We start from the raw sequence: 23,341 nt of genomic DNA on the forward strand, positions 1-23,341 counted from the left end.
ACCCCCATAAGGCTATCAGCAGATTTCTCAGCAGATACCTTACAGGCTAGAAGAGAGTGGAATGATATATTCAAAACTCTGAAGGACAAAAACCTGCAGCCAAGAATACTCTACCCAATGAAAATATCCTTCAAATACGATGGAGAAATAAAAACTTTCCCACATACAGAAAAGTTAAGGGAGTTCATTGCCACAAGACCTCCTCTTCAAGAAATGCTCAGGAAGACCCTCATACCTGAAAAATCAAAAAAGGAAAAGGGTTACAAAACCCAGAGCAAAGGACATAAGTAGAAGGAAAATAAAAGAAAGTAGCAGCTCTTCATCAGAACAGGTTAGCAAAAGTCAAATGAAACATTAAAGATAAAAGGAAGTGAAACACCAAGAATAAATATAATCCTGTCATTTTAACCACAAACTCACAACACAAGAAGGAACAGGAAAAAAATCTGACAATCACAACCTAGAAGGGGAAGAGAGAAGGGATGGAACATTTTAATTCAAGGAAATAAGAGGCTATCAGAAAATGGACTATCTCGTCCATGAGATGTTTTATACAAACCACCTGGTAACCACTAAACAAATAACAAGAATAAAGACACAAGTTACAAATAAGAAGAAAGCCAATACAGAAATTTACCTACCTGAATTTGTAATCCAGAAATCATGGGAAAAGAAACAAAGGAAATGCAAGAGAACTGGAAAACAAGTGATAAAATGGCAGCGGTAGGCCCCCACATTTCAATAATCACTCTAAATGTAAATGGATTGAACTCTCCAATCAAAAGACACAGAGTGGCAGGATGGATCAAAGAACAAGACCCAACAATATGCTGCCTCCAGGAAACACACCTCAGCCCCAAAGACAAACACAGACTCAGAGTGAAGGGATGGAAGACAATACTCCAAGCTAATAATGAACAAAAGAAAGCAGGTGTTGCCATACTTATATCAGACAAAGTAGACTTCAAAGCAAAACAGATAAAGAAAGACAAAGAGGGGCAGTATATAATGATAAAAGGGATACTCCATCAAGATGACATAACACTTATACATATATATGCACCCAACACAGGAGCACCAAAATTTGTAAAGCAACTCTTAACAAAACTAAAAGGAGACATCAACAACAATACAACAATAGTAGGGGACCTCAACACCCCTTTAACACCAATGGATATATCATCCAGACAGAAAATCAACAAGAAAATTACAGAATTAAATGAAAAATTGGACCAGATGTACTTAATAGATATATATAGAACAATTTGTCCAAAAACAACAGGTTACACATTCTTCTCAAGTGCACATGGAACATTCTCAAGCATAGACCATATCTTGGGAAACAAAGTAAGCATCAATAAATTCAAGAGGGTTGAAATAATATTGAGCATCTTTTCTGATCATAATGCTATGAAACTAGAATTCAACTACAAGAATAAAGCTGGGAAATGGGCAAAAATGTGGAGACTAAACAACATGCTACTGAATAAACAATGGATTATTGAAGAAATTAAAGAAGAAATCAAATATTATCTGGAGACAAACGAAAATGAAAACACGCCATACCAACTCATTTGAGATGCAGCAAAAGCAGTCCTAAGAGGGAAATTCATTGCAATACAGGCTCATCTCAATAAACAAGAAAAATCGCACATAAGCAACCTCAGTCAGTAGAAGGAGGGAAATAATAAAAATTAGAGCAGAAATAAACGATATTGAAACAAAAAAAGACAGTAGAAAGGACCAATGAAACAGAGTTGGTTCTTTGAAAAAATTAACAAAATCGACAAAGCCTTAGCCAGATTCACTAAGAAAAAAAGAGAGAAGACTCAAATAAATAAAATTAGAAATGAGAGAGGAGAAATCACAATGGATACCAAAGAAATACAAGGGATCATAAGAGAATACTATGAAAAACTATATGCCAACAAATTGGACAACCTAGAAGAAATGGATAAATTCCTACACTCTTACAACTTCCCCAAACTGAATCAGGAAGAAATAGAAAATCTGAATAGACCAATCACAAGTAAAGAAATAGAAACAGTAATCAAAAACCTCCCCAAAAATGAGTCAAGGACCAGATGGCTTCTCTGGAGAATTCTACCAAACATTCAAAGAAGATTTAATACCTATCCTTCTCCAACTATTCCAGAAAATTGAGGAAGATGGAGCACTCCCTAACACATTCTATGAAGCCAACATCACTTTGACCCCCAAACCTGACAAGGACAACACAAAGAAGGAAAACTACAGGCCAATATCACTGATGAACATAGATGCAAAAATCCTCAACAAAATTCTGGCAAACCGAATACAGCAATACATCAAAAAGATTATACACCATGATCAAGTGGGATTTATACCAGGGACACAGGGATGGTTCAACATCCGCAAGTCAATCAACGTGATACATTACATTAACAAAATGAGAAACAAAAACCACATGATCATCTCAGTAGATGCAGAGACAGCATTTGACAAGATCCAACATCCATTTATGATAAAAACCCTCAATAAAATGGCTATAGAAGGAAAGTTCCTCAACATAATAAAGGCCATATATGACAAACCCACAGTCAACATCATACTCAACGGACAAAAACTGAAAGCCATCCCTCTGAGAACAGGAACAAGACAAGGGTGCCCACTTTCACCACTCTTATTCAACATAGTGCTGGAGGTGTTAGCCAGAGCAATTCGGCAGGAAAAAGAAATAAAAGGAATCCAAATAGGGAGGGAAGAAGTAAAACTCTTGCTGTTTGCAGACGACATGATCTTATATATAGAAAACCCGAAAAATCCATAGGAAAACTATTAGAAATAATCAACAGCTACAGCAAAGTTGCAGGGTATAAAATCAACATACATAAATCAGTAGCATTTCTATAAGCTAACAATGAACTAACAGAAAAAGAACTCAAGAACTCAATCCCATTCACAATCGCAACAAAAAGAATAAAATACCTTGGGATAAATTTAACCAAGGAAATGAAATATCTATACAACAAAAACCACAAGACTTTCTTGAAAGAAATTGATGATGACATAAAGAGATGGAAAGACATGCCATGCACATGGATTGGAAGAATAAACATAGTTAAACTGTCCATACTACCTAAAGCAATCTACAGATTCAACACTATCCCAATCAGAATCCCAAAAACATTCTTTACAGAAACTGAACAAAGAATCCTAGAATTCATATGGGGCAACAGAAGACCCCAAATTGCTAAAGCAATCCTAAGAAAGAAGAATACAGCTGGAGGCATCACAATCCCTGACTTCAAAGCATACTACAAAGCTACAGTAATCAAAACAGCATGGTACTGCTACAAAAACCGATGTACAGATCAATGGAACAGAATTGAAATCCCAGAAATAAAACCACACATCTACAGACAGCTAATCTTCAGCAAAGGAGCTGAGGGCCTACAATGGAGAAAAGAAAGTCTTTTCAACAAATGGTGCCGGGAAAACTGGACAGCCACATGTAAAAGAATGAAAATTGGCCATTCTTTTACACCATTCACAAAATAAATTCAAAATGGATCAAAGACCTAAAGATGAGGCCTGAAACAATAAGTCTTCTAGAAGAGAATATAGGCAGTACACTCTTTGACATCAGTTTCAAAAGAATCTTTTCAGACACCATAACTCCTCAGTTGAGGGAGACAATAGAAAGAATAAACAAATGGGACTTCATCAGACTAAAGAGCTTTTTCAAGGCAAGCGAAAACAGGATTGAAACAAAAAAACAGCCCCCTAGTTGGGAAAAAATATTTACAAGTTATTTATCTGACAAAGGGTTAATCTCCATAATATATAAAGAATTCACACAGCTCAACAACAAAAAATCAAACAACCCAATCAAAAAATGGGCAGGGGACATGAACAGACATTTTTCCAAAGAAAATATAAGGATGGCCAATAGACACATGAAAAGATGCTCATCATCACTAATCATCAGGGAAATGCAAATCAAAACTACACTAAGATATCACCTTACACCCGTTAGAATGGCAAAAATATCCAAAACCAAGAGTGACAAATGTTGGAGAGGTTGTGGAGAGAAAGGAACCCTCATACACTGTTGGTGGGAATGCAGACTGGTGCAGCCACTATGGAAAACAGTATGGAGATTTCTCAAAAAGTTAAAAATAGAAATACCCTATGACCCAGCCATCCCACTACTGGGTATCTATCCTAAGAACCTGAAATCAGCAATTTCAAAAGTCCCATGCACCCCTATGTTCATCGCAGCATTGTTTACAATAGCCAAGATGTGGAACCAACCTAAGTGCCCAGCAATTGATGATTGGATAAAGAAGATATGGTATATATATACAATGGAATACTACTCAGCCATAAAAAAGGACAAAATCGTCCCATTCACAACAACATGGATGGACCCTGAGGGTATTATGTTAAGTGAAATAAGCCAGACAGAGAAAGACGAACTCTGTATGACTCCACTCATAGGTGGAAGTTAACACATAGACAAAGAGAACTGATCGGTGGTTACCAGGGGAAAGGGGGAGTGGGGGGAGGGCACAAAGGGTGAAGTGGTGTACCTACAACACGACTAACAATAATGTACAACTGAAATTTCACAAGGTTGTAAACTATCATAATCTTAATAAAATGAATTAATTAATTAATGATAAATTAATGTCACCATCCTCTCCAGTCATAGATTATATCACTTCTGATTACGTAGAGTTTGAGGTATCTGTTGGACATGAAGGTAAAGAAGTCCACTAGTCTAATGGAACTTATAAATCCAGAACTCAGCAAGAAATTTGAGGGTCTTTGGAATTGTCTGCAGCAGCATTTCACTTGTAACATTCTTGAGCTCCAAATAAGAACTGGTATTTCTATAGTTGGAGATTATTAGTGTTTTTGACTTAAAAGCATCACCACATCTATCTAAACTCAGATAACCTGTATAGGTTGGACTTGAAGGAACTTTTAATACAAACAAAACTCACAAGTGTCTTTAGGTATATAAATATTCAAATTCAAGATGTAGATCTCAAATAATAATCAGTTTGGGGAAAAACAATGTTATGAAATAAATGTTGAAAATAAAACTTTGTGGGCCCAGCCCCATGGCATAGTGGTTAAGTTGGTGCCATCCACTTCAGTGGCCTGGGGTTCTCAGGTTCGCATCCTGGGCACAGACTCAGCACCGCTTGTTAGGCCAAGCTGTGGCAGTGTCTCACATACAAAATAGAGGAAGATTGCCACAGATGTTAGCTCAGTGACAATCTTTCTCAAGCAAAAAGAGGAAGATTGGCAAAATATCTCAGCTCAGGGCCAATCGTCCTCACCAAAAAGAAAAGAAATGAAAACTGAAAACATTTAGGCTAATTCATATGTGATACACTTAGAGAAAAATGTTTTATCATCACAGTTTATTCAACTATGAAAAATCAGTTGCTTTTCTCTTTTTATCAATAATACTACCCTGAGATTGTTAAGGGCATAGACATTGATAACTGGTGTCATGTTGCCTTTGTGAGTGATGTTGCAAATTGAATTTCATTTATAAGCCAGCATATACACGATGGAAGGTATTTGCTGGTTTATCTTGTAAACAAATGGCAAACAAAGAATACTACAACATCTTACTTTTCACTATTGGAAATGAAATGGGTCTAATATGTTCAAAGGAATTCCACAAAACGAAAACCATTGACATGACAAAAGCGTGCATTTAATTCGATGCTTTGCAGAGATACATGACTAAAGTTGTGTGCATGGCTTGTCCTTTGGGATGGTCCCAGCTGTTTATTCTTAAAGAAAAAATAAAAATGGAGCCAACAAATGCAATTAAGGAAGAAAAAAAAAACTTGAGACACAAGGGGACCTACATGTTCTGATCTAAGAAACATGCAAGTATTACAAAACATCCCAGATACAGAATGACAGATGAACAGTGAAAAGGCACTGGAACAATGCTCCTTCTTTCAGAAACAGGAAGTCTAACAGTTACGTTTTCACAAATGGTATTGATGAAACCATCTTTATTTTTTATTTTAAAGAATTTTATAGAAGGAATTTTAGCACCATCGTTAAAGGAAAAAAAATAATAATACATTTTAGCCCTGCCTATCTCCAGTCTTGGAATAACAACAGAAGCATAGCACCTTTTAGCATCTAAAATATAAACAAGAACAGTAAGTCCATCCCAGCTTCTAGAGACGAGGTAGCTCATGCTAAGAAATGTTGGGTCATTTTTCCTATGAGAATTCAAAGGCCAAATGTTCTAATTCCAATCCTCACATTTGATTAGAGTCAGCTCCACAACTCAGTTTCTAAATCTTTTTCTTCATTATAGGCTTGAGGATGATGAGATTGTACATGTGGAAGACTCAACCTTGGGTCCTGGACATGTATTTATGAAGTTGTATGTGTAAATTATTTTGCATTCAATGTCTTCTTAAATAAGAAAGTGCAAATGATTTCAATGGCATACTCATGTAACTTCTACCTATACTGATAGATTGAGTCAAGAGGGAAAAGGACCTTTAAATTTGAATGAAGAAGTCTAAACTTACCATCCTTGACAAAAATTTAAGATTGCTTTGTTTTCCAGGAATTCCACTGAATATATATTATTTAAAAATTCCATTTAAGACAGTGAGAAACTGATACTTTTTTCAAAGTTCTCTTTAAAAAGTCTCTATGATAGTTTTACAACATCAAGACATGCAGGCGGGTTTCAATCACAAGAGTAAACACTTTGATTTCATTTTTAATTGATAATCTGGGAATCAGAGGTCACAGAAGGGCACTACTTTCTATTTTTCAAACTGCAGCCAAGTGAAATAAACATGTGCTATGGTTTTACATACCCCACTCTTTAAGCTACCTGCCAGGAAGAAGAATTTTCTCATAAATACTAAGCAACTTTGTCATTACATTGAAATAAATTGAAGAAAACGGAGATTTATTTATTTAATCAGTTTACTTTTTTTTAAAGGTGGTCACTGTCATTGGTCGTCTTAAACCTAAACTGCTGTATTGAAAAATATTTTAAATCAATTAAAACTTGAGGATTGTAAGTAAAATAAATATTCTGAAGGATAAGGAGGCCAGGCACTTAAGACCATATATACAATGCTGATGCAGGATCAGCCATTACTTCAAGAGTCTCAGGATCAGCTTCAAACAGTCAAAGTTCTTGTGAACGGTGGTGGTCGTTGATGGTGGGGGTGGCGCTCATTGTCGTTGTATCTCGGCTTGCTTTACACAAAACAAACTGGCCCAATTTCAATGCCAAATTCCTGGTCTGTGCTGCCAACATCGACAGGGGCAAGATCTACGATGGGCAAGCGTGCCACATTCTGTGTTCTATATTCAAAGATGGTCTTGCCCACATTTCCATTTCGTTTCTGGAATTAAATGGTGCAATGGGTTAACAGTATGTACAAATTATTCCAAAGATGTTAGACTGCAACTTCTAAGCCAATTTTTATAATGTAAAAGCAATGATTTTTAGAGCACTACTTAAAAGTAAGAGTATTGCCCATATAAAGTGAGGTGTGAGCGTGCCGGGCAGGCATTTCTGTCATGCTTTCAATTGAGGAAACGCCCTTAGTTCTTTTGCAGCTTCCCAAATTGTCACTAACAACGTAATTATGAAAGCCCTTTTGCTTTTCACAAAGAAAACTATAATTCATCATTTAATATTTTCCCTTTTTTTCTATATATGCAAGTGGAGAGCCATACAAATAAGTGAAAAATATCAGTTATCTCAGATTGATTGTATGTTTTAGAATCAAGGAATTTTAAGCATGGAATTTAGATTAAATAAATTAAATAACTTGCAGAAGAACCAAAGTAAGTTTGCAGAAGAGCTGGATCAGATCCCAAGGATCCAGTCATGTCTTTATTGTTTTGTATAACATCTTTAGTGTGCTTCATGTACATTCAAATTTACCCTAAAGAACAGTTGTAAACAAACTGCTGTGCTTATATACAGGGTAAAATTGTCCCCACCTCTAGCGCCATGACAGTATTTTTCAAAGAAATCATTTTTTTCTTCAACCAGATCAATATAGATCAAAAGTACTTACAGAGCAAGTATCTTGAAGAACTACATATCTGAATCTAACGTTTCCCTCTGCTTTGATTTCTAAGTCATTCGATCCTTTGAGAACCACAGCTTTCTTCAGGTTCTTAGCTTGATCATCCATGTATCCTACACTGTTTTTACAGATGTAAGTAATGTTCTGGGAGGCTTCTTTCGATAAAAGGCGCAAGAAGGTCATTTGAGTAATGGCTGCATTAGGTGACTGGTGGTCTCCATAAACAAACTAGAAAAACAAAAAGACTCTCTGTTATATGCAATACTAATGGGTTTCATAGTACTATATGTGTGTGTGTGTGTGTTGATTTTAGGCAAATCAATTTTGAAGAGGATTACTTTTATTCTTTCATACAACAAGATAGTCTACCTATATGTGTGTGTATATACATATATGTATACACATCTTAAAATTTCTACAAATATTCACAAGAGCCTCTGGCCTTATTACCCCAAACAAGGGTATGAGGTGATGAAACCAATGATAATTATAGCTCACACAGAGGAAGTTTAAGTATTTTAAAATTTTCTTCTTTGTTTAAAAAAATTTGAATATTAGTTTTTAGAAAAAGTTCTTTATTTGAGCATTGGCTTGGATGTCCAATCACATATCAAAAATAACTCATTGTTTTTATTGAAAATTGCAATAAGAATTAGGACTTAACTATTGGTATAAAATCTTGTAGGAAACATGAACTACAAATTTTCCATTAGCTAACAAAAACAAATAATCAAAAATAATTTCCTACAGGCTCTGTTCTACTCATCCTTTACTTTGAGCTTTACTTTCAATGCTCTGATTTGAGCTTTTTACATAATATTAAGTAAATTACATTTCAATTAGATATATTTAAATTTGAAAATTTCCCGCTCATCAAATAATGATAGATTCAAGTATATCCTGCACACACCCACAACGTCCTCACATTATGTTTACTATGAACATGAGTTCTGAGGAAAGCTCAAGAACAGAGGTGAGAAGAAACTTTCAGAGGCTGCCATAAACAGATCCGGAATGAAATATTATATTGCAGCAGGAAGTGGCAAGGCTGGCTGAGGATCTAAGTACTGGACCATGAAAGAAACATGGAGGAGACTGGACTCCGAAAAATATTAATAGAATTCATATAATTATAAAATGCCTTAAGTCGAAAAAGTATTACAAAGTTTAAAAAAAGGATTCAATTATTAAAAATACTATTGTGGTAACTATCTAATATTTATTTACAACTTACCATGTACTACACGCTGTGTTAAGTATCTTTTATTCACACAAAATATGAGATAAATATTATTCCTTTCACTTTAAAATGGCAAAATTGAGACTCTGAAAGGTTAAGTGACTTCCTAAGGTCCGAAAGTCAGTAAGAGATTTGGGCACGAGTCACCTAAGTCACCTAACGCTAAATATAATCCAAGTCTTTGAACTGCAATAAGACTCCTTCGAGTATACTCCACAGTCAGCGACACGTACATTAAAGGAACTAGTATTAAAAATAATTACTTTTCTCCATTCCAACAATAGGAAAATTATCATTCAAAATTTATGTTAATTTAATTCATAGTAAAACTTTGTTCATGCAATGATATTGCAATTGTAAATAATGAGAATATATCACTTCAAAATAAACACGGTAAAATAAACCCGGTCCAAAAATAATAGTATAGTCCTCAATAAATACTAAAATACAATAAATAGTGAAAAGCCAAGAACACAATTTTAAGTAATCACTTTCAATTACCTGAGATCCTCTATTCATGTCAAGGCCATACCACACAGGCTTATGGTCAGGAGATTTGCTGGCCCACCAGGTTTTACGTGGTACACTGGAAGGGTTTGCTGAAATACATGTTTCTCCTGTTTCCATGTTGCAGTAAACTTTGATTGCATCTTCAGCAGATCCCTGGTTAGGATCAATCCAATACTCACCTATTTTCCAAAATAAAAATATTTGCTAAATAAAGAGAATTTCAAACATGAGTATGATTAACAGAGGGTTTGAAAATATGAACCCATTGATTAAGGATTTTTTCAAAAGAGAGTATCCCAGATAAGAAATACTCTCCAGCTAAGGAAAAAGTAACTGTTATGCATTGGGTCCTTTCAACATGCCAGGCACTGTCCTAAGGCACTTTGACAAACCACGTACTTAAGGCTCCAAAAATTCATGTGATGGAAATATCATTATCTCCATTTTATAGATGATAAAACTATACCAAAAAGAATCCACAGTGATTAAGTGGCTTTGCCAAAATGGATGTGTTCCCATTAAATTTACAAAACCAATATTTTGAAGCAAATTATCATTGGCATGTAATAAAATAAAGCATTGTCAAAGCTATGAATAAAGTAAGTAAATGAACTGAACTGCAATTAGAATGCTATAAATTATCTCACTGGCCTTATTTAAAATTGATCTCATATATAAGAGATTCTTGAAATAGGCTATACCAAATTAGTGCTTGATGCCAGACATATAGTCAAAAAATACACAAAAAAATATATTTGTGTATATATCTCTATGTATATGTTTGTGTGTATATGTATATTATACCTATATATATATATATATATGTATAAAATGTATGAAAAACTAAATTCTAAATGAAATGAAGGGACAGTGGTGAAATGTAAAATATAGAGTTGAGAATCAAATTGCCTATTCTTCAAAGATAACTTTAGCTATCCCTGTCCATGTCATTTCACAGTTAACTGACGCTTTTAAGTGTTTCATAGCTCATCCCTATGGCCTAGGATCCCTCTTCTCCAAGTCTTATTAGATTAATCAACATGATAGAATAATGCAAACTTTAGGCATGGTTTATTCAACTAGAGCAGAAAGACTATTTAATTCCAAAGTACTTTAGAACATCACTATAACATAATCCTGCCAGCAGAGATTCCTAAAGTAGGATTCAAAGAACATTAAACTACATAAAAGGAATTTCAAATTCACATAAATTTAGAAAATAATGCATACTTTATTCTACTCTTGATGATCCAACAATATACGTTAGCCTATTAAATCCTTGAGGAGTCATGTAGGTAAATAAATATGTTTAACCTTGCCTAAGCAAGTATTTTCTACATTGATATCATCACAAAATTATCAATATTTTAAGACTTCTGGATGGAAATGGAATGATCATCATGAAATTGGATCATTAATAGGATATATCCTCTATTCTAGTAACTATCATCTCACCCTATCATTTTTCATGTCATTGACTATCCCCATCACTAAACCATAAACTGTGTGACATCTTTTCCATTTTATCTCTTGCGTCCATCACTAAGTAGAGAGTCAATAAAATATTTTGGAAGGCAGTCGAGAATAACACAATCAGAAACAATGGACTTTGCTCAAGTGGGCAGCTGTCAACTCACCACTCTGCTTGGCGGAATGGCAAAGCTTCAAGTCATCACAAGTCCGGGCTGGGTGCTTTCTAGAGCCATCAGGGCTACGCATGGTTTCAATCTGACTACTGAGTGACTTCAAGGTAGCATGGACCCCTGGGTCAGTTTTGTTTTTGTCATCAGGAGCCGCCTGATCTTCAGTAAACTCTGGAAGTGGATCTGGCATGCTCTCATCGTAGTGCCCCATGATATCCCCAAGAGCAGCTGTAAGGTGGCCAGGAGGACCCGGAGGGCCAGGGGGACCAGGCTCACCAGGAGGACCCTAATTTTAAAAAATTGGAAATACAGTTAACACATGTTTTTGGTTTTTGTTTTTCTATTGGGTACAAAGGCACTGATGGGATTCGGTCCACAGGGAGTTACAATGCAACACCTAAGGTTGATGATACCAAGAGATCTGTGAATCACGCCCTTTTTTAACTAGATGCTTCTGGCCTGTCAACCTGTAACATTTCAAGCATGAGAAATGATGCCTAACTGTTTTTCCAGGCACCATAGCTACAAGTCAGCATCTGAGAGAAAAATAAAAGCATAAAATATTTGCTCTGATGTTCACCCTGAAGATGCAACGTATTTGATGTTAAGAATATGTAGATATGTATGCCCATTTCCAAACTATTTTATGTAATGCACAACTAAAATGTTTTAAAAAGGACTTACGGACAGAAGCTGAAGGAGGAGATGCAGAGGAATTGTGGTGCGAGTTCTATAAGACCTCACATCAATACCAAGGAAATACCCACAAGAAACACTGACAAGACAACTTTTCCCTATTTCTAAATAAGGGTGAAGCACAGGAAGTACTTTTATGTGCATTAATTAGTGTGCAGATCAAAATTCTCTTCACTAATCAAAATTGAAGAAAGTTCTCTTTAGCCTTTTTATTAACAAAAATAAAGAGCTTTCTTACTTTTCTGCCACCAAGAACTACTGGAGTGATAGGGGAAAAGCACAAAAAGTGGCAGAGGCTAGGAGGGCATCCTCCTTATTAATTTGCTTCTGAATTTTCCCAGGGAAGAACTCAGCAACTTGAGAGAATCAGACGCCAACCTGAAGAGATGTCTAGTCCACACCTCATGTGGGGAGCACAGTACTGGGAGTCAGAGGCTGGAGTTCTCATACTGGCTCCACCACTGTTATATTGCTCTGGACAAGTTGCTTCAACCTTCGGTGCCAACATTGCCTCGCTCCCAAAAGACTATTAAATCTGGTTTTTTCCTTTAAGGTCATATCATGATTCCACATATTCGTTTATGCCAATCTCAGGGGAAGAGATTTTTTTTTTCTATCAAGGACCACTGAAGCACAAAATAAAGTCAATCAAGAGTCACATAAGTCAGAGGTATTCCAATTCTGTAGTTGTTTTTCACTCACAGTTAGAGAAATAAATAAATAGGAAATATTCCTCTTGATCATAGGCAATTTAAGCCTATCCAATCCATATAACAAATAATCAATGTTTGGTTTAATGATATTGCCAGTAAAGGGCAGAAACAGAATAAAGAGGGAAGGATAAATAAGACCAAGAGGAAGAAATACCAGATGCCTAATCTCAGATACATGCACACACACACACACAGAAACACACACACACGTGAGCACGTGTGCATGGCAGGTAAATGAAGCTGTTTCCCAAAGATCTGGGGAGCCAGAGTCTAATGCGATGTATAGCTTTACACAATCCTCACGTTGATACTTTTGGAATTTTCAGGAAAAGTTTTGGTTCAAATCCTTCCTGAGAATTATTTTCAATGGAGAAAAACTTTAATTTCATACTCTTCACTTTCCAGCACTTTCATGAATGAGTACATTCATCAGATCTCACATTTAGTACGTTGCCATTTAAAGCAAAGCGACGTTTTCATAACTTTAATTATAAATACAATCATAACTATAAATACAAGTCATATTTGCTCTTATGGGCACCACATGAATCAAGGCCTAGATAGCTTAGACTCAGATTTTATATGATCGGAATAGTATGTATTAAAATATTTGAAATAGTTACTTATATAGTCAAGCTCATGTATGACTTTTAGGTTTGCTTTGAGCGTTCCTAAATCTCTTGTCCACCAGGCTGCACAGCCATTCCTTGGATAGAATCCAAGCTACAAGAACCAATAGCAAATCCCTGTGATTTTACCTCAGGTCCTGCTTCTCCGATACTGCCCCGCACACCAGGAGGCCCGATAGGCCCGAGTGGCCCAGGGTTTCCTTCTTTACCTGAAGGACCAACTGGGCCTGGAGGACCCTGCAAGAGACAAAGACTGCATTTTAGAGTCTATGAAGAAAACTTTTACAACGCCTTTGTCTCCTCAAAGAACTATGGAACTATGGAACTATTTCTTTATGGAGCCATCATAATGATTTCTCAGATTTGTTTTCCTAATGACTAATAAATGGAGTTCTGGCACTTCCTAACGTTTACTATTTCATCAGACATCAATTCCCCATCATTCATGTATGGTAAAAGATTATTATCAGTTAAAAACTTTAATAAACTAGTCATCTACTTTACTGGCAGGAGTTGTTTCATCAAATCTCATGTATTATAAACTTAATTAGAAATTCAATTAACCAGGAGTAAGAAAATGACAGAAGTTAGAGTGTTTGATATAAGTTAAATATGTGTGCTTATACCTCAGAATCTCATCACATCCTAATAATTTTTAATTTTTTGTGTGTGAGAAAAATTGGCCCTGAGCTAAGATCTGTTGCCAATCTTCCTCTTTTTGCTTGAGGAAGATTGTCACTGAGCTAATATCCATGCCAATCTTCCTCTCTTTTATGTGGGATGCTACCACAGCATGGCCTGATGAGTGGTACTAGGTCCATGTCTGGGATCCGAACATGCGAACCCTGGGCCGCTGAAGCAGAGCATGTGAACTTAAGTACTACACCACCGGGCCTGCCCCAAATCTTAGTAATTTTAATAGTAATGGTCTCAATGTCATGTATGATTTGTTTACACTGTATTTACACAGAGCAGAAATTCTTTCTAATGATTTTCCTAAATAATTATGTATGTCAATTGTCTAATGACATAAATGACCTATTAAAGGCAGCATTAATATTAATGTAGAATTTCTCAAAGCTTCAAATATTAGTTTCATTTTATGATTTGCTTCTGAATTAGCCTTATGCAAACTACTTCTAAGGGCAGTATCACAATTACTTAAAGGAAAACATACATCCAGCTTCAAAATCTGTCTCCACTTCATGGTAAGTCCTGTTATATCATCTCAAAGACTGCAAGTTTAATAGAAATTTCAATGAACACAGAGTAAGAAAATGAACTAACAGATGAGTATCCACTCTAGATTTTAATGTGGGCCCATAGAGTAAAATGTCATATTTCAGGTTATTTCTACTGAAAGGTAATTGCTGATGGTTTGTCTCATACGTTTGCTGCCAGCTTCAGAGAACCTGTGTCGACTCCAGCTTCAATATCATAAAAATGATACTCAAGCACTAGCAGCGTGTCACCAAAAGCACAATTATTTAGGTCTACAGCTTACTAAGTTTTGTTACTTACTCTTGGGCCAAATGGTCCAGGGATTCCAGCGCTGCCTTGTTCACCATTTGGACCCTAAGCAGGAAAAAAATTAGAAAGTTGCCAAAATATTTACATCCTACATTTTGCCATTCTCAGCACTTTAAAATGTGCTGTCATTGACTTTGGCAGCACAATAAAGTCATCAATTCTACAATGTCTACATGAGTTGGCCAATACTAAAGACAACTATAGGAGTCATGGTGCATATATTATTTTGCTTTATTTCTTCCCTACAAAATTACAGTTAATATATGGGCAATTATATTGGACAGCTTGGTAATTAATTATTCATCAACATATTCTTTTTTCTTTTTTTGCCAATCTTCCTCTTTTTGCTTAAGGAAGATAGTTGCTGAACTAACATCTGTGCCAGTCTTCTCCTATTTCGTATGTGGGACACCACCACAGCATGACCTGATAAGTAGTGTGTAGGTCCATGCCTGGGATCTGAACCTGCAAACCCTGGGCCACCAAAGTGGAGCATGAGAACTTAACCACTATGCCACCAGGCAGGTCCCCATAAGATATTCTTTGAAATGAAAATGAGGTACAAAGAGTCCATTCATTTCATTTTATAGACAAATAAATGTTCATGACAAGATACCTGTGTATCTTCACATGCAGGGCAAACAATATTTAAAGGAATAACTTACAGGAGGTCCAGGAAGACCTTGAAGACCAGTGAAGCCTCTGTGACCCTTCTGACCTCGGTCACCTCGGTCTCCATGATCACCTTTGTCACCACGAGGTCCTTGGGGTCCCTAAAAATAGGGTCATGGCATGGACATTTGCTGTTCAGACTACAATTTTACTTTTAAAATTGTATGTACTATAATTTAGAATACTGTATTTTATATGAACTAACATATTTACTTACCTAAATAGCATTAGACCTAGGAATTAGACATAGGAATTCTATTTTTCTCAAGAATGAAGGTGATCACTAAGAACATAAGATATATAATAACAATAATGCTTTCCTAAAGATCTTTTTTTTTTCCTGCCCAAAGCCCCAGTGCATGGTTGCATATCATAGTTGTAAGTCCTTCTAGTTCTTCTATGAGAGCTGCTGCCGCAGCATGGCTACTGGCAGATGGATGGTGTGCTGCCAAAGCAGTGAGAGTGCCAGACTTTAACCACTAGACCATCAGGACTGGCTCAAGATTCATTTTTTTAAGGTTTATCCTACATTCATACTAAAATGAGGTATTTTTAAGTTCAATCTAGCCCATCTGAAACATTTTCCAAAGACTATAATTCACATATTTAGCTGATATAGTTATACAAAAATATTGCCACCACATGTAGATTCTTTTAAGTTAAAACATGAATTCTTATTATGTTACCTCTAAGAATGAAATGTTTATTAAATTTGCATATGCAGATAAACTAATTAGATATGACAGCTGGGACCATATTAAGAAATCGGTCATATTTGAAAGTTGCTAAGAGAGTGGATCTTAAAAGGTCTTACTACAAGAAAATAAAATCTGCAACATATGTGAGATGATGGATATTAGTTAATTAAACTTATTGTGGTAATCATTTCACAGTGTATACACATATCAAATCATTTTGTTGTACACCTTAAACTAGTACAGTGTTATATGTCAATTATACCTCAATAAAACTGGGGAGAAAATAAGAAATTGACAAAAACTTGTTTGAGTAAATAAAAGAGGAAGGTCATCAAGTCACTTCCCTCTAAAGAAAACAGAAAGAAACTGTATGTTATTCTCATATCTGCAATATCTGTACCTAAATCCGTCAGTCCAAACCCTGAGAAACTAAAGAAAAAGCAATAGTTAAGAACCTTATTGTGGGATAGAAGTTCCACCAAGAGAAGAGGTGAAAATTATCTGATCAATCTGATCAGCCTCAGGCTTCTTTTTTTTTTAAAGTCTTGAGGAATAAAAGCAGCTCGAGGGGTCCAGTGGTTCAAAATAAACTGACAAGTGGCAGCAGGGTCACCCACTATAGGGGCAACTTCTGTTTCTTTAGAGTTTTCCTGAAACAATTGAAACAATCAATCTGACTTTAGAGAATGGGAGAGATCATCAAATAGACTGGTTCTCAGGTTAATTTTTCCCTTATCAGTGTTTTGTTCTTATTTTTTTTGGTTCTTTTTATTTCTAATTTGGATATCCTAATTGTCAAACAGTATGGGTATCTTTTTATAACAAAAAAAAGACTAGATCTCAGTAACCTTTACATATTTTATATAACAATCTAAATTTAAATACTAAAATCAGCCTGATTTTATAACGTTTTCATAATGTTAAAGAGATTTCTTTTACTTTTTGGATGCCCCAAAATTTCATAATTGAAAATAAACTAAATCAGAAAGCACCTCCTTAAATTATTAACTAAAATTCATTTAATCATGGAAAACAAACCCGTATTGCTTTGTAATCGGTTAAAGAACCATTCACTTGACATGCTGGGTAATTAAGAAATCTTCTCCAGTCAAGCTCAAATCAAAGCTAAGAAATATGATATAATAAGAGGCCATGATTTTAAGGCTATAATTATTCTTCATGAACATAGATATTGATGTATATAATGGGTTTGAATGGAACAGGACCCATTAGACTGCGCATAAGAGATGATTCATTCACAGTAAGACATCTGTATAATAATCATTAACCTGGAAGCAAGTGCAAATAGCAAAATGATCAGAACATGGACAGGGCAGTCTAGTTGAAAATAAAACATAACATTTGAATAGTACTTTTCAAGTTTACAAAGAGCTTTCAACCCAATTTTCCTATGTGATTTTTAGAAAATCTCTGAAAGAAAGACACTATTATTCTTATTATTGTAGAAGAAAATTGTCACTCTAAAAGTCTTCATTGGTTATTAAAAAAATTCATAGTCAAATTCAGAGACGTTATGTGAAAATTATACAAACAAATATGAGCTCTTGGGTATTATTTCAAATTAATATTTTTGTCCAAAGCTTGAGGAACTTGGTAATTTTCATTTATAAATCTTAAATTGTACTTCTTATTTGGGAGTATATTTTATGTAAGAAGACATACACTTTTAAAGAAAAACAGAGAACTTACGGGTAAGCCACGTTTCCCAGCTCGACCAGGTGGTCCTATAGGACCCCGAGAACCCTGGAAGAAATTTTCACAAAAACTGGTATGTAAAAAAATACATATAGTATATAGACGTAAGATTCAAATAATAGGTGTTTGTAGTTGGATACTTATATATGTTTGTGTCTATCTGTGTGTATCCTCTAGCTAATTGATTACAATCAGGCTAATGTCCCTAGGAAAAAGAATGTGCTCACTGTAACTGCAATGACACTTCTATAATCAACTTTATTAATTGACTTCACTAAATGAAGATCACCTTAGTTCATTACGGTAAGATATTACTTACTTAAATTTAATATGATGCATACTCATTACATTTCCTATAAATGACAACACTTTTAGATGATGAAAGTCAAAGTATCAGGATTTTTGAAGAACTATTAGAAATCAAGTGTTTTCCTTTAAGACTAAAAAATATTTAACTCATAATCGATTGTTTCTCACTCTTTGTTTGGAGTCCTTAATCATGTGCACATGTATGATGCATGCGTGTGTATTTGTAGCTCAATATACAGCATGGTGATGTTTATAACTGTCAGTATGAAACTGACTCTCCTTACCGGATCTCCTCTCTGTCCCGCATCTCCTGGAGCGCCGACGGGGCCAGGAGTTCCAGGGGCCCCCTGAGAGCCCGGCAGACCTGCAGGCCCAGGGTCTCCGCGATCACCCTGGCAAGAATAACCATGATATTACTCTTTTAATATTTATTCTAAAACAACAGTATTCTATACACTCATGCTATTCATGATAAGAAAAATAGTACCTTTTTAAAAATTTATTTATTTATTATTTTACTTATATTTACTTATTAATAAATCAAACTGAAAAGAAAAAGATTGTTTCTCCCCAATTTCAGGTCTCATTCGTCCCCTAACTGTGGCCCTACTACTCCCATAGTAGGGCTGCTGGAGTATAGGAGTGGCCATCTCCAGAATTTAGCATGTTTCTTAGACCAGCAGTCTTCAAACTGGGGTATCTGTACACTTGGGATAAACAAGGGCTTTCCACAGAGGGTTAAAACAGGGAAAGTTTTAAGGAAACCACTTCCCACATTTTCAACTCCATATTTGATTTTCAACTCCATATGTCTTCTTTCAGAAAACTGACATGGAGCATCCTTTCCCACTTCCTCCTTAATAATCACAGACAACACACCATCTGCAATCTCATTATGGTGCAATGCCCCAAGGAGTAAACCCCTCTGGGCACCAAACTAAGGGACTTTTCCAGAATGCATAGTTCACTTGCGTATAAAGCAGAGAGGTATTTGGAAAGGAAGAAGCTACTCTTTATTTTATCCAGGTGATCCAATGAGGACAAGGCTTCAAATCTGATTTGTGTCCTCAAGAAGTCAGAGGTGAGATTATTGTTATATGAACACATATTAACAAAAGTATTTGACTTCAAAAATGGGGTCAGACCTTTTTTTGACGTAAATTGTCTTATTTGACTGATTAGTTTGGCAACCAGAATAAACTCTGGCAGTTGAGTTAGGGAACAGAAACATAAATACATTGAATAAGCTAAATTAGCAACTCCAAGATTTTGAAAAAAATATATTGAAAGCACATATACAGTTAAAATTTCCCAAGAATTACCTCCTTTGCAACTATTTAAACTTATGATTAAAATAAAATGTGATGGCAACTTAAATGTGCATAGAGGTTCATAGATTTTCAAAATTATATCAGGAAGTATGTCGGCAAAATCTTCGAAGGCTACCACACTAGACAATATATGCTGACCAAGGGAAAACTCGGACACCAAGAGAATGTGCATTCCCTGGCTTTACCCCAAGATTCCTCAAAACTCTTTCTTTCCCTTTCTTTGAGTGCCTAGTAGATACTTTAAACATGTTTTTTAAAACACAAATGCTCAATGATATAGGTATTAATCATATTTACAGTATTTGAAAACTCAGGTTCAGAAAATTTGTTCAAGATCAGATAGCTGGTTACTTAAGGAACCAAGATTCCAATCTAGGTCTGTCTGGCTTCCAAGTTCGTTCTGCTACATGACGAGATCTTAAAGCAACGTTGCATCATAATAGATGTTAGAACAGGGGCTATTTTTGTCTTCCAGGTACTAATGTGTAGTCTGAGACAACTGTGTGACTGCTCAAAGGGCCTGGAGCTTCAGATAAAGTCGGAGATATCTTCAGTTCAGCACATATCTAATTTGAAAGCATATCACGGAATATACAATACTTAGAAAGCCACATGGTTTTTTCCTCATGGGGCATTCACTTTAAGAGGAAGGTAGAGAAATTTAGATGTCACACAGCTCTATTTCTGCTTCCACACTTTTGTGAGCGAGTTTGAAATTTAGACTACTTCCTATGTGTCCTCATCCAAAGCCTTCACGTTGCACCAAATATGGATTGCCTACTGTTAAAAAATGCCATCTCACTTTGATCTGAATTCAAATCTCATTTCAACAAGAGCTACCAATTATGACACTACAAAAAAGGTTGCTACTACAGGAAAAATCAGGGCTGCATTGAAGCCATGAGAAGAAAGTGTAGTTTTTTATTGATTAGTATTACAAAGATTTTGAATTTGCGTTACTCTAGATTCTTTAACAAGTGAAATTGTCCTTACACGTTCTCCCACACCACCATCCCGTCCTGGAGTACCATCATTACCAGCTGGACCCTATAAAGAACCATATTTGAAAAACGAATTAACTGAGTAACGAAAATAATCTCATTCCAATTGCCAGAAATATTACAGCACGTTTTCCATCTCTCTTCTATAGAGTATAAATTAACATTTATGGAAATTTCAGTAGAAGAAAGTCTGTCATCTTTTCTATTACTTTGAACTTCTTGTAAAATTATTCACACATTCTTACTTTTGTTTTGTGTGTGCCAATTTAAAACAAAGTTTTATTTAAGACATTGCATTTTCCACTTACAATACAGTCTCATAAAGGGCCATGTGATTTCCTTTCCCCATGCACATATGCCACCTTCAAGTATTAAGAATGCCCAGTTATTTACTATAGCAACCCAACTTTAAAACTGCCATGGAATTTGCTGCAAATGTGAATCCTTCAGAGTTTTGTGTGGAACGATGCTAACTCTATGCTCAGCTTGGCTGAATCAACCTCTTTAATGGTGGGCCCAGATGAGGCACCACCAGATGGAGAAGCTCCCCTACGTGGTGGCCCCCAGGCATTCCTCCTGGCAGGCTTCTCCTACTTAATCCAAATTCTTCATTTCCATTTTTTATTTTAAAAGAGGGGGAAAAAATCCTCAAATTCCTTGAAATAAATAGACAACAATTACATTTTGGTATTTTATGTTTTCTTTGTATTACCAGTGAATGGTTTTTCTCACTTTTACTTAAGTTTATCCAAATAATATCCTTTAAAGCTTTGAAATAAAATTACTATGTTTAGATGATATTAAATTACTTTTTAAAAACATATAGTCTTCTCCTCTTACTTTATTTTGATTTTTTTTTAGAACTATGTTTTCACCATTTTATCAGAAATAGCTCTGAAAGGCATTGATTGTTTCTTTCAAGAAAATGTGAGATTAACTAGTGATTTACTCATTAAAGCACTGCACAGGGGAGATTAAAACTATAAGTTCTCAAATCACCTTTCAAAAACTAAAGTCCTCTCAAAAGAGCCTTAGGAAACATGACGTTCATGATTTTACTTCATAGTGATATTTGAGTAAAGTGATCTCTATTTACTTTGCCCTCTTCACAAGCGGTAATAGTTACATTAATCCTATCACCATAAAACTTGGCAATTTTGACCAATATGCCATTACAGAATGAAATAATAACAAGGGAAAGATAAATGGACACATCCTTTCACCTTCAAAACAATTTGGCAACAATCTAAACCAACTAAAATACTGGTTTCCAGACTAGATGAAGGTCAGCGCACAGACAGCAATCTGATTACATTTTCTTTATGTCATCATTTAATCAACGCTCTAGGAAAGCAGAGTACATCAAATGTCACTAAGAAACTTCCTTCAGGCCAAATGTACAGTCAATTTCTAAATTTCTTAACTGATTCTAAATAAAAAGTTGTCCCTATGACACCCAGAAAAGGAGAGGAGAGTTATTTCACTGCAGTACTCACTTCAGGGCCAGGTTCCCCCACAGGGCCGTTGGAGCCTGGGGGGCCCACGGGTCCAGGTGGACCTTTATCTCCTGGGGCACCCGTTGGTCCTACTTTTCCTGGTGTGCCCTGAAATAAAAGCAGAAATTTGTCAACGACTTCTGAAGAAATTTAAGAATGCCAGTTCACATAAAGGCTATGTTTATTCCAATGGCCCCTCAGTCCCTCCTACTATGGTCATAATCGTCCATTATCCCACAACATCCACGTCACTGTAGTGCCTTCTTAGCACCATGCCCACTTCTTATCACACCATCCTGATATATCAAAGGGACTAAAAAGTGTCCTTTGCCACACACTCAGGTGTGCATTTTGGGTTCTAATCGGTGTACTATGGTCAATTCTGGCTGCCCTTCTGGAATCTGCATCACTAGAAAGGCATGCTCATCCTATTCACTTCTGCTTTGTCTGCTCACTTTATTTCTATATCTTGGCACTTCAGTCTCCCTATTGGGGCATTTCACTTGGGTTTCTTGGTTCACTTCTGATAAGAATAAGATATTCCTTGACTCCCGGTTTGCTGGTTTCAATCTTAACTCACATGTCCCCTCGCTCCAAGGTCCCAGAAATATATCTCTCTTTTTACATTCCATATGAAAACATCATTTTTTTTCTGTCAAGCATGTAAAAAATTTAGTCTCCTCAAAGCTAATAGGGAGTCAAACTTTTATCCCTCCGCCAGGGAATGTAAGATTCTCAGCCCCCTCCAGGGGCCAGGAGATTACTTTCAGAGTTCTTTATGGTTCACCCCACTTTCAACTCCACTGTGACTTTATCTCAATTACTTCTTCCCTTTAATGGCTTATGAAAAATTACCCTCTGAACTGTGAAATATGGATGTTTTTGTTAGGCATGTTTATTTAAAAAGAGGCTATCTACTCACTGGGAGATTATCCTCCTTCTCTAGCTCCATGGATGTTTTTCATCTTTGAAGGAAGATTTAGAGTCACCAAAATCCATATCCTTATTTGTCTACTTCTCTACTTCCAAGGTTAAATAAATATATTTTTCAAAGTCTGTGT

General features: G+C 35.8%; 1 protein-coding gene across 2 annotated transcripts in view; it reads right to left on the reverse strand.

Annotated features, from left to right (window-relative positions):
- Positions 1 to 5,697: 5,697 nt before the first annotated feature.
- Positions 5,698 to 23,341, reverse strand: part of COL5A2 (collagen type V alpha 2 chain) — a 402,020-nt gene continuing 384,376 nt past the window's right edge. For both annotated transcript variants that reach the window (XM_070508233.1, XM_014852913.3), the window contains 11 exons: positions 22,281 to 22,388; positions 20,777 to 20,830; positions 18,737 to 18,844; positions 18,138 to 18,191; positions 15,723 to 15,830; positions 15,049 to 15,102; positions 13,657 to 13,764; positions 11,484 to 11,775; positions 9,838 to 10,025; positions 8,085 to 8,324; positions 5,698 to 7,400 (listed from right to left, as the gene is read on the reverse strand). In XM_070508233.1, the coding sequence (XP_070364334.1) occupies positions 7,254 to 7,400; positions 8,085 to 8,324; positions 9,838 to 10,025; positions 11,484 to 11,775; positions 13,657 to 13,764; positions 15,049 to 15,102; positions 15,723 to 15,830; positions 18,138 to 18,191; positions 18,737 to 18,844; positions 20,777 to 20,830; positions 22,281 to 22,388 (1,461 nt within the window). In that variant the 3' untranslated portion in view covers positions 5,698 to 7,253. The remainder of the gene's footprint in view (positions 7,401 to 8,084; positions 8,325 to 9,837; positions 10,026 to 11,483; positions 11,776 to 13,656; positions 13,765 to 15,048; positions 15,103 to 15,722; positions 15,831 to 18,137; positions 18,192 to 18,736; positions 18,845 to 20,776; positions 20,831 to 22,280; positions 22,389 to 23,341) is intronic.

Source organism: Equus asinus, chromosome 4 (genome assembly GCF_041296235.1).
Source record: "Equus asinus isolate D_3611 breed Donkey chromosome 4, EquAss-T2T_v2, whole genome shotgun sequence".
NCBI classification, from domain to species: domain Eukaryota; kingdom Metazoa; phylum Chordata; class Mammalia; order Perissodactyla; family Equidae; genus Equus; species Equus asinus.